The sequence below is a fragment of the Cynocephalus volans genome, chromosome 14, assembly GCF_027409185.1.
Source record: "Cynocephalus volans isolate mCynVol1 chromosome 14, mCynVol1.pri, whole genome shotgun sequence".
NCBI lineage: Eukaryota > Metazoa > Chordata > Mammalia > Dermoptera > Cynocephalidae > Cynocephalus > Cynocephalus volans.
The window spans coordinates 9643119-9658298 of NC_084473.1; the positions used below are offsets into that span (position 1 = coordinate 9643119).

Sequence of the window (15180 nt, forward strand, 5' to 3'; positions counted from 1 at the left end):
ACACATTGCTGGTAAAAGTCCTCTTTGGAGAGATGATAAAAGCTAGGGAGGGCACTCATTCCTGCAATAGTTCAACTGGTCTCACTCCTAACCTGAGAGATATGGAAAACTGTTGAGCATTGGACATATAAAAGAGTGTCAGGGGATCTTAGTCTTCATGCAGGAAGCAAAAGTAAATGTTTAAAAATGTAACCCTCTTACCATACTGTCAGTTCTACTGTAGTGATTAGGAATTTGAGTTTGAGTCCCAGCACCGGCAATTATCTTGTGCAAGTTACTTTTGAGTCAGTTTTCTCTTTCATAAGATGAAGTTGCTAATGAGAATTAAATGATAATGCATATAAAACACTTTGCAACAAAGGACATGCTCAATACATTTTACTTTTGTTATTAAAAGAAAATTAGAGTCGTCAAGCATTACAAGGATAAAAACAAAAAGTTTGTGGAAAAATGGAATTAAGAGATAATACAAATCTTTCCAGGAACGTTCTGAAGAACCCTCGTATTAATTAATTTCAGTGAAGATGCTTGAAGCAGTAGTTCCATAGTGCAGTCCATGGATGCATGGGTAGTATTCATAGCTTCTGTGGTTGGCCAAGTTACAACTTCCTAATTCTGCCTTTTCCTTTCCAGTGGTTGGCAAACCCTTCAAATGATATGTATGCGGATACAGTAACAACAGTGATATTAGAAGTTCAGTCAAATCCCAAAATAAGGAAAGGTATGAAACTATTTCATTTTTATCAAGTCTTTCATTTCTCCCGTGTTTTGGAGAACTAAAAAGCAATAACTAGAGTCCTAAAGAACTTGAAATGTCCTGATTTTTTCATTCCTATGTAATCATTAAGATATATGCACAACAATGCATATTATTAGTACTTTTTGTCCTGGCTCTTTATTCACACTGTAAAAATATGGTTGCAACCAACATTAAGATAAAATCCCTTTAGTAACAGTCCTTTTAAAAAAAATTTAATCAGAAATTCCAAAATATTGCTGAATTGAGCTAGTATGTCTATTAGGAAGATATGCTGCTATCTTTATTTTTCTTAAAAATTGTTGAATAGTAAAAATAAATAAATAAATAAATAAATAAAATAAAAAATTGTTGAATAGAATGTAGTCTCCCTATGGGACAATATTCAATCAAAGAAAATACCTGTGAAAATATTTTTATGTTATTTATAGTTTGATTCTATTTGTTACATAATTTAGTATAATACATGTCTTAAGATAAGCATCTTTGGCATAACGTGCAGTTGTTTTTGCCACTGGGGGAAGGATTCACACTGGAAATATTCTGGGAAGCCTCCCAGCCTTTACCCTTCACATGGCATCAGATCCTGTTCTCTGATAGAAGATTCTTGTTTCTTAAAGTTAAAAACTATATATATTTTTTATAAATTTTATATATTACATATATATGCACGTAGTTATTCCTTGATTTCAGGAGGAAAAGAGTTTAGCTGACTACTTTGTAACCCATCTTCTTGTAATTAGCTGCATCTATAATATGAAGCAAATAAATAACCTAGACTAATCTCAATTATTTATTTGAGTCATTGGTGTTTGAATTTGTTTTGAGTAATAGAAAGTGTAAAAATTATCACGTGGACATTGTTAGATAATTTGTTTTAGTTGAATTAACTAACAGGCAACAGCAACTCCCATGTGTGTGTAGCATAGGAGACGGAGCTGTACATTTATAGAAGCCACAGAGGAGCGACACACCATGGACTCTTACATGATGCTCAGTGTCACAGTCTTTGCCCTGGGGTACAAATATGTATAGGACCAGCCATTTTTATTTTTTATTTTTTATTTTTTTATTTTTTTAAAAAAGATGACCGGTAAGGGGATCTCAACCCTTGACTTGGTGTCGTCAGCACCACGCTCTCCCAAGTGAGCCAACTGGCCATCCCTATATAGGATCCGAACCCGGGGCCTTGGTGTTATCAGCACCGCACTCTCCCGAGTGAGCCACAGGCCAGCCCGGACCAGCCATTTTAAAAGGCAGTGGTCAGTTTTCTCTTATTATTTCATATTTTTCTTAGGTGGTAAAAATAAAGGACAAGGTACAAGGGTGAGGGTGGACAGCAAGGAGGACCTTTTACAAAGGTCATAAGTAATTAGCAGTGCAGCAGTTAGGAGCAGTGAAGTGACGGAGAAGGGTTAGGTGCAGAGGGGAGGAATGAAAGATTAAACCCAGAAGTTTAGGCAGGGCACCTGTCAGATCCAATGCCCTGTTATCCAAGAATAAGGCTGGCCTGCACGTGCATCCTGTTCAATTCAAATCAAACACTGCTGAATTCAATTGTGCTTTAGTCTCCAAGGTTGCTTTCTGTTCATTAAAGTTCTGATGACCCTTTTGTGAAATGAAGTCTTTTTTGTAATACAATCAACAAATGAGATATTTGTAAACTTTTGTGAAAGTGAAGTTTCTATGCAAAAATGGCATATTTTAGGTCAATCAAGATGTAGTGTAGTCTTCAGTGATGTCTAGTGTCTGAGCCCTTCTAGCCCATTTGCCATGTTTTCTGGTAGAAAAGTGTCACAGCTTGTTGTCAGGGTGTCATCTGCCATTCTGAGGAAGGCTCTGCCTAATGATGATGCTGAAACACAAAACATGCTGTGGTTTAACAGTCACCAAATCTTTCACGTCTGCATTATACAGGAAGGAATACATGAACTATCTTAGATTGATTTGACTTTATCTTTGTGTTAAGCATCTGTTAAATAGCTGTCTGCCTTGTGTGCCCTAGTTCTTTCTTATTTTGTAGTTTGTGGAGAATGAGATTTTATATTCTTCTGAAGTGAGAAAGTGCTTGCATATTTTCATTTAACATCTGTGTGGTAAATATTGAGCACCTGCTGCTTGGCAGGCATTATTCTAGGTGCTTAGACTCCATCAGTGAATAAAGCAGACAGACTTGCCTCCAGGAGCCGACCTCCTAGTGGGTCCTAGGCAGCTCAGCAGGGGTGGAGTGGTGGCAGATCCCACAGGACCTTGATGGCCACTGTTGGGACTTTGGACTTTTAGTCTGAGCGACATGGGGCTACACTGCAGAGCTTTGAACAGGAGCAAGATATGATCTGAGAAAGTTTTTTAAGGATTACTCTCCTGCTTGTTGAGAGTAGACTGTTAGGAGGGCAACTGTGAAAGCAAAGGTTCCAGTTAGGTGCTTTTTCAGTCATCCAGGTGGGAGATAGTGGCTCAGACCAGGGTGTAAGTGGTGGAGGTAGCAGAAAGTGGTCGGATTCTGGAGATAATTTGAAGGTAAGGCCAGCAGTATTTGCTGAGGGATTAGCTATAGAGGATGAGAGAAGAACAGACTCGAGGAATTTTAAAGAATAAGACAGTGAGGGCCAACCCTGTGGCGCACTAGGGAGAGTGCGGCGCTGGGAGCGCAGCAGCGCTCCCGCTGCGGGTTCAGATCCTATATAGGGATGACCGGTGCACTCACTGGCTGAGCGTGGTGCGGCCAGTCACAAAAAAGACAAAATAATTAATTAATTAATTAAAATTAAAATTTTTTAAAAGAGAAATCATAAACATTAATCTATATCGACAAAATAAAAGTTAAAAAAATGCAAATATAAAACAAAAAAATAAATAAAATAAAAATAAAATAAAAAAGAATAAGACAGTGGTTCAAAGGGTGTATGTGATATATTAGCATGGAAAGTTGTCATCCGTGGTGGGGCTAAGGGACAGGTTTTACCAAGCAGTCCTTGCGCCTTCCAAACTTGGGAATGCTGCAAGGACCAACGTGCTCATTCTTCTCTTTTGCTGCATGTGAGGAAGTTGAGGAAGTTCATTCTATATGTTTATTATTTAACTGATTGACTTTATCCCATCTGAATTTGTGGTTTTAACACTTCAGAGCAGGGTCAGCAACTGTGGCCCATGAGCCAAATTCAGCCCTCCACCAGTTTTTAAGTAAAATTTTATTGAAACATAGCCATGCCCATTGGTTTACATTTAAGGATATTTCAAAAAGTTCATGGAAAAATAAAAGATAATATAAATCTTTCCATGAATTCTTTCAATACCACTCATATTGTCTCTGGCTGCTTTTTTGCAACAACAGCAGAGTTAAGTAGTTGGAACAGGGACTACGTGGTCCACAAAGCCTAAAATACCATCTGGCCATTTACAGCAAAAGTTTGCCAGCCCTATTCTAGAGGCACCTTCTGTGAAACAATCTGATTTTTCTCTGATAGCATTCTTTCTCCCTTTTCTTTTTTTGGCCTCCTGACACTTGAGTTCAGATTCTAGAAACATAACTTGTGCTTGTGTCTTCAGCAACTTCAATGTGTATGTCCCCCATTCTCACTGAGGACACATAGGAAAGCTTGTACATTTTCAAAAGGCATTCTTTTATGTTCTCATACCCCATTACCATCTTCTGTTTTATGCTGCACCTGTTTTCAGCATGTCTGTGTCCTGTTTCGTCACACATACCTACTAAGGGCAGGTGTGCAAGTCTGAGTGCTTTCACGTTAGTACAATCCCATGTGTTTGAGGAATTCGTCATAAATATTAGTGATGGCTAGGAAAATATGTATATATATATGTACATACACTTTGGAAAGTTTCTTTTAATAGACAGTTTCATAGCTTAGATATTTATTTTTTAATGTATTTTATGAGATTTTTTTTTACATGTCAGTTAAGAGCTTATTTAATACTTATTAATAAATAATAAAATTAATGATTTTATTTAAAGTATCAAGTTTGTATTATATAGCTTTCTTGGCTGGCATCTGGTTAGTTGCAAATACAATTGAAACTCATGAATTAAAAACAGATATACAATAGTCTGAATTAGGAGAAATGACAATTTGACTCTTTTCCATAGAGTAGATTTAAATATGTATGTGGGAGAACTGAGATCAGTTAATAAAGCCACACTTAGATTATATAATATTGTATGAAAAACTTAATAGTATTGTATGATGGAATAATTATAGGTTGAGCATTTCTAATACAGAAATCTGAAATCCAAAATACTCCAAAATCCGAAACTTTTTGAGTGCCAACATGACACACAAAGGAAATGCTCATGGGAGCATTTTGGATTTTGGATTTTCAGATTAGGGATACTCAATCAGTGTGTGTATTCTACAAATATTCCAAAAATTTGAAAAAATTCAAAATCCGAAACACTCCTGGTCCCAAGTATACTCAGGTATATTCAACCTGTACCATGGCTAAAACACTGAAAGCATTGAAGAAGTCTTTTAATTTTTTAAGTCTCATTAAAATGATAGAGTCTTACATATTTTCCTATTTGTGGGTGAGACCATAAAATTATTTCTCGCATTTTCTTCCATGGTATATATGTATTACGTGTGTGTTTTGTCTGAAGGATTATAAAAGTCTGCACTGCTCTTTTTTTGTAAGTTTTATTAATCAGAATTCACATACCATGCAATTCACCCATTAAGTGTACAATTTAATGATTGTCAGTATATTCAGAGTCATGCAACTATTACCACAATTAACTTCAGTACATTTACATCACTCCAAAAAGAAACCCCATATCCTTTAGCTATGTTGCCCCAATCCCCCCTTGTCCCCCCAGCTCGAGGCAACCACTAACCTACTTTCTGTCTCTGGATTTTTACTTATTCTGGACATTTTATATAAATGGAATCATACAGTAAGCATTCGTTTGTGAGTGGCATCTTTCACTAAGCATAATGTATTCAAAGTTATCCATGTTATATCAAAATCAGTACTTCATTCCTTTTTATGGATAATAAAATAATTTCCTATTGTATGAATTTAACACAATTTGTTTCTCCATGCATTATGAATAATGTGGCTGTGGATATTTGTATATAAGTTCTTGTGGAGACATTATATTTTCATTTCTCTTGGATCTATACATAGGAGTAGGATTACTGGGTCATATATTAACTCTATTTAACTTTGCAAGGCACCACCGGACAGTGAATTCTGTACTGTTTTGCTGCTGGCAATGGACAAGGAGGTATTTAGTGATGTGCCAGGGCATACTTGAAACTCCAGATTAAGGAAGGCTCATCTTCCTGAACAGTCGAGTTACTTTGTTTTGGAGGGAATTTAAATAACAGGAAAGTGATTTTAAATACTAATATTTATTAAAATAATTATAATTGAATGCTAGATTTACATAAAATTTTAGGTAAAACAAAAGTCTTTAGAGATCTTTGAGCTTGGAAGTACCCTAGAACCCCTAGAGTTATAAACGTAAAGTTTGAGAAACAGTGGGAATAAAATTTAAAATAATCTTAAATGTCATTTTGTTGTTCTTTAATAACAACATGAAATAAAGTGATGAAAATATCAATTTGCCCTAACAGATTTGCTGTAGGTAGATGATATGTATACATGCTTGTCACTTTAAGGATTCCATAGTTAATCACTTTGACTTATCAGTAACCATGTTCTGATTCTTGATTTGGAAATTACTCTAAATAGGAATTTGGAAATTGAACTCTGTTGCTTTTTTTTTCCAGGTGCAGTACAAAAAGTCTCTAAAAAATTAGAAATGCACATTTATAGCAAGAGGTTGGAGATCATGCTCCAGTAAGTTTTTCACCCATTATTGTGTAACAGGGTAGTGAGGATGGGGAGGAAGGAGTCCTGGAATCGGCTCTGGCTAACTCACCGACTGATGTGTGGCTCAGACCAGGCCACTCCACTTCTTAGGGGCTGTTTCTCTATCAGGAGAGAGAGGTTTGAACTGCTTGCTCCTGCTCAGCTCCCTCAGTAGCTCCAAGAATGTCTGTCCTGCTTGGTCAACCACTTGTGTTTTACTTAATAGGGCACCTCAGGATATTCTCATAGGACTGGCATAGTCAGCAAAGATTAAAACATTACCTTCAAGGATAAGTACTAGATTTTAGCTGCATATTACTATGCTGTTAAGAATTATCTTATAGGGCCGAGCCCGTGGCGCACTTGGTAGAGTGCTGCGCTGGGAGCGCCGCGACGCTCCCGCCGCGGGTTCGGATCCTATATAGGATTGACCGGTGCACTCACTGGCTGAGTGCCGGTCATGAAAAAACGACAAAAATAAAATAAATAAATAAATAAATAAAAGAATTATCTTATAGGGCTGAGCCCGTGGCGCACTTGGTAGAGTGCTGCGCTGGGAGCGCGGCAACGCTCCCGCCGCGGGTTCAGATCCTATATAAGAATGACTGGTGCACTCACTGGCTGAGTGCCGGTCACGAAAAAACGACAAAAAAAAAAAAAAAGAATTATCTTATATATTTACTTCCTAAATGTGAATTTTTTGTTAAGAATGGTTTTCTTCTAGACTTTTCTCAAATAGTGAGTCTGTAAACTTTGAATTACCTTTAAACTCAAAATTTTTCTAAACACCAGATTATTAGGTCTTTCACCTTTCCACAAGTATTCTTTAAGCTAGATTTCAGAATGTTTTTCCAAGTAATCATGTAAAACTGCTTTGTAGTGGATAACTGTAATTTAAGCTATGTACTACACCAGGAAAAGGATATTAGAGGCTAGCTGGTTAGCTCCGTAGGGTTAAGAGCACTGGTGTTATAACACCAAGCACCAAGGTCAAGAGTTTGGAACCTCATACAGGCCAGCCGCAAAAAAAAATAAAAATATTTATATTGAGTTTTTAAATTTCAGCATCTAGCACAGTGCCTTGAACATAGTAATCTCTCAAATACTTGTTGAATAAATGACTGCTTCTATTTTTAAACCCAAGGTTACCTAATTAGACATCTTAACAAAATAAGGTGTTCTGCATGTTTGGAAGATTTTTATATTCACATTTCTGTTTCTTCTTCCTTTTCCCTAAAATTCCACACTGATAATTTTTTCTGAAGCAGCCATTTAGTGACTTTTTAAAAAATGTATCATAGGCTTTATTTAAATGATGACTTTGCTTACAGAAGCTGTCACACATCTCCAAAAAAGTGTTCTTGGTGTTGTCATTTGTATTTTTAAAAAAGCATACTTTTCATACAAACCACCAAATAACAGTGCAGGAACAGTGATTACCATTGCCATAGAAAAGGCCGCAGATTCTGTTTGTTGATTCCCAACACTGTAGCTGTAGTAATTCATTGATTTTCTTAACTTTTTGCAAAGGGCTCTGTTCTTCAGTTTCTGTCAGCCTTACAGTCTGAATGTCTCAATCATTTTTAGATCTTTGACCCTTTTGACAGCCAGGTAAGACTGTGGGATTTCTCCCTGCTGGAGGCGGAGGGATACACACACACAATTTTGCGTTTCATTTCAAGGTGGTTAGACGACCCTAGCCCCAAAGCTTCTCCTGGGACCCCAGATTAAAGAGTCCTTTTGTAGGTGAGCGTCGGTGCTCTCCTGGGCCTGGCTAGGGACGTAACTAGAAGAGTTGTGCTGTTGGCAGCTCTGTTCTCGGAGGCTTCACAGGGTAGAAAACCTGTGTTGCCCTTGAACAGCTCTGCTCTCCCAGGCGCAGCAGGTGGTGCAGAATGGAAGGGCATCGCTGCCACCTGCAAGACCTGCGAGCCCTTCGCCTTGACTTTCCACTCTTTCTACCCCCACTCCGACTTGGGCCATCCCCCCACCCCCACCCCAGCGATTCAACTATTAGGAACAGGAATATGAGACAAAGAGCCAATTCTTTACATACACCTCAAGAATGTGAGATACCAGAGTGTTTAAACTGCTGAGTCTATCGTACCCTAAAAAAGGCAGCTTATTTCCCCAGTTGTTTAAATGCTTAGGATTTTATAGAAATGAAGGTACTGGTTTCTTTAGATAAACCAACAATTGATTACTCAAAACTGAAACTTCTTTTTCCTATCATTTTGAATATATTTCTGTATTTTTTCTTAGTACTAGGTTACCCAACCAAATTCATTCAAACATGTTAACTGCCTGAAAGAGCAAGCAGTTGCCCCCCCCACCCCCAGTTAATACAATATTGTCAGCACTTGACTATTCAAGGGCTGACCGGTGTCTTCATGGGTTTTCCATTTTTAGATACACTGACTATGTTTTCTCACCTGCACCCAGCCTACTGATTGCACTGCTGTTTTCTAACACCTCTATAATTGATGGGGACAATCTTGAAATTAATGGTTACACTGTAGTTCCTCAATGACAGACGTGTGTCTTAGGGATTTTTGTATCCCCAGCACCTGGCACATTAGAATATGATCAATAAATACCGAATTTAGTTAACTCAGAGTAGGCATTTGGAATTTTTGATTAAAAAAATTTATGGACTTGAAAGCCAGTTAAACAGGTACTAGAATCTGAATACCAGCTCAGCTGCTTAGTAGCCATGAGGCTTTAAGCAAATCACTTAACTTCTCTATGTCTTGTTTTCCTCATGTGTAAAAGGGGATTCTGACCAAAATTATTATAGGTTAAGATAATGTACGTAAAGTGCCTAGCACAATGCCTGCTGAACAGAGCGTTCTTAATGAATGATAGCTGTGTACTTACCTGTTTTATAAAATTAATAAACTCTATCAAGGAAAATAATAATAAGTATATCTCAAAAGTAGATATAAGTATCCTACTAGAATTTGGGCCTATCTTCAATTTTACTTTTTCCCATATATATGTAAAATTGGACTTTTCCATTAATATTTCATCTTTATTTAAAGGGACATATTTGGAGAAGACTGTGTAAGTGTAAAAGATGACTCTATTCTTAGCGTCACGGTGGATGGAAAAACTGCTAATGTTAACTTGGATACACGGGTATGTAGCTGTTCCTTCCTACATTTCAAGACATTTGGGAAATAAAGTGAAGGCAAAAACAATCTATGATCCCACAGTTAAGAGTTTACTTTTGCATTTTGGCATTTCGTTCCAGTCTTTTCGTACATTTTTTTAAAGTGGCTGTGTTTATATTATTACATACACAGGGTTCCATCAGTATTTTTCCATGATGCTGCACAGAACATGTTTCTCATGTGTTCCATTGTTTTCCTTTTCCATAACATGCTTTAGTTTACCTCAGCATTTCTCTAGTTTAGTATCCAGTTGATTTCTAGATTTTTCAGAGAAGTTGCTGTTCTGTTTGTACCAGCAGGATCCAAGTGGCTTTTCCAAACAATAGAGTTTGAGAGTGTGGGGCCTACTCTGGTCTCACACCAGCAGATCTTGTATAATTATTTCATGAGATGAATGACTAGGTATGTCTTCCTTGCGGGGTTGTTTTTGAAGATTAGAACAGTTCTACTAAACAAGTAACTTATGTTTTAAATTTCTTTTGTATGTTCTTTCACTATAAAGGTGCTTTCAGAAAATGATATATTTTAACTCAATAGAAAAATAAGCTAAGAACATTAACAAGTAATTCACTAGAGCAGAAATATAACCAGTAAACCTAAGTGTTTCAGATCTATTAATAATTAGATCAAATACAAATTTAAAGTATCAAGTATCACAGCATATCATAATGGCACACATTAAAGAGTGATGTGAGCCAGCGACAGTGAAAGAATAGGGAACGTTGGTTATTCTGAGGTACTGTTGAGGGGAAGGGAGGATGTAAATCAGGCGCACAGTCTTTCTGCAAGGCAGTTTGGTAATATACATCAAAGGCCTTCAAAAAATAAGGCCTATAGCCACAATCCGCTTATTGAATTTAACCAAAGAAAATAATTTGACAAGAGAGCAAAGCAATGTATATAAGGATGTCTATTTTAGCATTTAAAAGAATAAATAATAAATAATGTATATGGTGTATCCTTATACCTGGAGTACTATACACACATCCGTCAAGAATAATGATGCAGATTTATTAATGTGCAGAGTTGTCCACATTGTTGAATGAAAAAAAAGTTACAAGACAGCACATATCAATTATCCCCATTTTTGTTTTTAAAAAATTAATATGTGTAGCTAAAAGTCTAGAAAATCATACACTGAAATGTTAACATTAATTATCATTAGTTCATAGAATCTTTTTTTTCTTTTTTCTTTTTTTGTTTTCTTTTTAATTAAGTCATTGAATTAAGGGTGTTTTTTTTCTTTCCTAAATTTTTTTATGAGAAGTATTTACAGTGTGATAAAAAATTGTCAAAACAGCATATTCTTGTAGTGTTTTATAGTTGTTTTAAGAATTAACTAGAAGATTATTAGTGAGTTTAAATCAAATTTAATACCAGATGTTGAGCAGATGACCACATCCATCGCTTGCTGAGTAATTTGTGCTGCACAGCCTCACTTCTTTGGAGTATCATTTATTGGATCCCAATATGGGCTTTGAAGTAAATGTAGTTTACTAGGCTTTCCCCCAAAATGTCCCCCTGCCCCAAATTTACGTTTAATTAGACCTAGTCATTGTGCTGTCAGGAAGCGCTTTGCACCCAGGCACATGCCCACAGGTGTGCGCCCACAGGTGTGCAGCGCAGCCATTCTGCCTCTTAGTAATTGGCCTGGTGGTGACCTCCATTCCTATAGGACATGATTGTTTTTAAAGAGTATTCATTTGTCTTCCATATAATGATTATAGAGTCTTAAGTTGAAAAGTATGTTTGTGCTTTCACTTTCAGACTGTGGAATGTGAGGAAGGAAGTGAGGATGATGAATCTCTCCGAGAAATGGTGGAACTGGCTGCGCAGAGACTCTACGAGGCCCTGACGCCAGTTCACTGACAGCCTATGTCTCTGGATATGTTAACTTTTTTTTTATACATGGGACTCCACTTCTTTTACTTCAAGTAAAATATGTTAGTTTCTCTGGGGTAGCCTATTTACTTTTCACATCAAATGGCCCTTATTTTAACAGCTTTATTTCAACTGTTAATTTACCAACTGATTTGTCCGTTATTCTAGAACTATTAAATAAACTGCCCATTGTTTTAGAATTTATTGATTTTGCTTGCAGGCATGTCTGCAGCTCCCATTGAAACCTTTAAGATCTGCTCATAGCAAGTGAATCAGAATGTCTTATTGTACTTATTAAGCAAAGAAAATACACAGTGGTTTGTGTTTTCATACCCATATTCAGAATTTGGGTTTTTTTGTTTTTTGTTTTGTTTTTGGTCGCTGGCCCATACAAGGATCCAAACTGTAGACCATGGTGTTATAACACCTCACTTTGACCAGTTGAACTAACTGGCCAGTCCCATATTCTGAATTTAAATGAATAATCAGAGATTATCACTTAAAAGTTTCAATCCCTTTTCTTTTTTTTCCTTCCTGACGCTCTTGCCAAATTCCCTAATATGTTTGTAAAATCACGACTTTCAGCACTCAGTGTTTTCTTTGTATAGTTTCTACACATTTGATTAGAGATTTTTAGTACTCAGTCGTATTCTGGTGTCAGCTGAATTGTTTCATGTGTAAGTTAGTCTAATTTCCTGAAGTACGTTTAATTCAGATTTGCAAGTAACTGGACATAGGAGTTCAGTTGCAGGAAAGCAGCTCAACTCTACTAGGGACATCTTTGGCATCTACTTCAATGACAATGGCCTGATTGCTACCTCTTCAAAGGCAGTGAACACAGGCATTGCTAGCTCCTCACTTTTGCAGCAAGACTTGAGAGTTGTCTCTGCTCACTGTCAATTTAAAGTCATCGGTCACTAAATTCCACCATAGTAGGTTATCCTTATCTTGCCTCACTTCTTAGAAATGTACGACCATTGTTCACTCCCCTGCACTTTGGTTACAAACTTCCGTGTGTGTCTCTCTCTCACTTAAAAGGAAATACATCTATTTCTATAAAATAGCCCACTCACTTTTGTCTTTTGCCAATACCAAAGGTCTAGGGGGTCACCTTTTGTAAGTGCCGTATAAGATTTTATCATGATAGGCCCAGCCAGAGAAGCCCAAGATCCACGGAGAACACGTGCACTGTGATGCCAGCATGTGACCAAGCAGGTAGGCCTCACCGCTGCCGCCCAACTCCATCCCCAGCCTGGCCAAGTGCACACTGATCAGAGAGGCGCCCAGCCGGAGAAGCCCAAGGTCTGCAGAGACCATGTGCCCTGCAGTGCCAGTGCGCAACCCAGCATGTAGACCTCACCGCCGCCACCCAACTTCATCCCCAGCCAGGCTGAGTGTGCACCAATCAGAGAGGTGCCCAGCCGGGGAAGCCCAATATCTGCAGAGACCATGCACCCTGTGGTGCCAGCGCACGACCCAACAGGTAGGCCTTGCCACCACCACCCGACTCCATCCCCAGCCCGGCCGAGTGCATGCTGACCAGAGAGGCACCTCCCCGTAGAGGTCCAAGACCCGAGGTGACCACACACTCAAGGCACTAGTGGGCAACCGAGCAGACATTGAGACAGCCAAATCAAATTGACAACCCCACCAGCATCCTAGCCAGGCAATAGTGTCAAACCAGTGGACCATGAAATCCCCTGCCACAGGGACTAAACATCAAAGGAAACATAACCAGAAATATGAAAAATCAAGAAAGTACACCACCAAAGGGTAATAACTCTCAAGCTCTAGATTCTATGGAACAAGAAGCCCTTGAAATGTCTGACAAGGAATTTCGAGTGATAATTCTAAGGAAACTAAGTGAGATACAAGAAAACTCAGCTAGACAACACGATGAAACGAGGAAAAGTATACAGGACCTGAAAGAAGAAATGTACAAGGAAATCAATGCCCTGAAAAAGAATGTATAGCAGAGCTTGCCAAGCTGAAGAATTCATTCAACAAAATAAAAAACACAACAGAGAGTTTAACCAGCAGGCTTGCAGAAACAGAAGAGAGAACTTCTGACCTTGAAGATGGGCTGTTTGAAATAACACAGGCAGACAAAAAAAAGAAAAGAAAAAGGAATTAAAAACATTGAAGAAAATCTAAGCGATATCAGACAACCTTAAGTGTTCAAATATCCAAGTCATGGGTATTACAGAAGGGGAGGAAAAAGGAGATTGCATTGAAAACATATTCACAAAATAGTGGCAGAAAACTTCCCAGGTATAGGAAAAGACACATATCTTCAGATTCAGGGAGCTCAAAGATCCCCAAACATATTCAACCCAAAAAGGTCTTGAAGACATGTTATAGTCAAATGGACAAAACTCAGAGACAAAGAGAGAATCTTAAAAGCTGCATGAGAGAAGCATCAAATCACCTATAAGGGAACCCCAATCAGACTAACATCAGACTTCTCATCACAAACCGTAAAAGCCAGGGCCAACCCCGTGGTTCACTAGGGAGAGTGTGGCGCTGGGAGCACCGCGGCCGCGGGTTCAGATCCTACATAGGGTTGGCCAGTGCACTCACTGGCTGAGCGCGGTGCAGGCGACAACAAGCCAAGGGTTACGATCCCCTTCTGGTCACAAAAACAAAAACAAAAAAACCCTAACAGCCAGAAAGGAATGAGATGGTATATTCAAAATACTAAAAGACAGAGATTGCCAGCCAAGAATACTCTACCCCACAAGGCTATCCTTCCGAAGTGAAGAGCAAATAGTATATTTCTCACACAAATAAAAACTGGGAGTTCACTACCATCGACCACCCTTACAAGAAATTCTCAAGGGAGTACTGGGTTTGGTACCTGAAAAATAACTACCACTGCCATAAAAACTCTAGAAAAATCAAAACCCACTAGTAAAATAAAAATGCCAACAATGAATAGAAAAAAAAAGTTTATCTACAACCCAAGGAACCAACAAATACAGAAGACAAACAGTAAATCAGAAGGAAAGGAACAAAAGACACCTAAGACATCCAAACAAAAATCAATAAAATGCTAGGATTAAATCAACACTTTTCAATAACAACTGTTAATGTAAAAGGCTTAAATTCCCCAATCAAAAGACACAGACTGGCTGACTGGATTAAAAAGGAGGACCCAACTATATGCTGACTTCAAGAGACCCACCTTGCCTATAAAGACTCACATAGACTAAGAGTGAAAGGATGAAAAAGATTTACCATGCTAACAGAAATGAAAAACGAGCTGGAATAGTATTCTTATATCTGATAAAATAGACTTTAAACTAAAAACCATAAAAAGAGATAATGAGGGCCACTACATAATGATAAAAGGATTGATCCATCAAGAAGACATAACAGTCATATATACATAAGCACCCAATGTTGGAGCAGCCAGATTTATAAAGCAAACTCTATTAGAACTAAAGAAGGAAATAGACACTAATACCATAATAGCAGGGGACCTGAACACCCCACTGTCAATATTAGACAGATCATCTAGGCAAAGAATCAGCAGAG

General features: G+C 37.9%; 1 protein-coding gene across 2 annotated transcripts in view; it reads left to right on the forward strand.

Annotated features, from left to right (window-relative positions):
* Positions 1 to 11843, forward strand: part of CPSF3 (cleavage and polyadenylation specific factor 3) — a 39508-nt gene extending 27665 nt beyond the window's left edge. For both annotated transcript variants that reach the window (XM_063078124.1, XM_063078125.1), the window contains 4 exons: positions 634 to 721; positions 6508 to 6577; positions 9631 to 9727; positions 11530 to 11843. In XM_063078124.1, the coding sequence (XP_062934194.1) occupies positions 634 to 721; positions 6508 to 6577; positions 9631 to 9727; positions 11530 to 11631 (357 nt within the window). In that variant the 3' untranslated portion in view covers positions 11632 to 11843. The remainder of the gene's footprint in view (positions 1 to 633; positions 722 to 6507; positions 6578 to 9630; positions 9728 to 11529) is intronic.
* The last annotated feature ends 3337 nt before the right edge of the window (positions 11844 to 15180 follow it).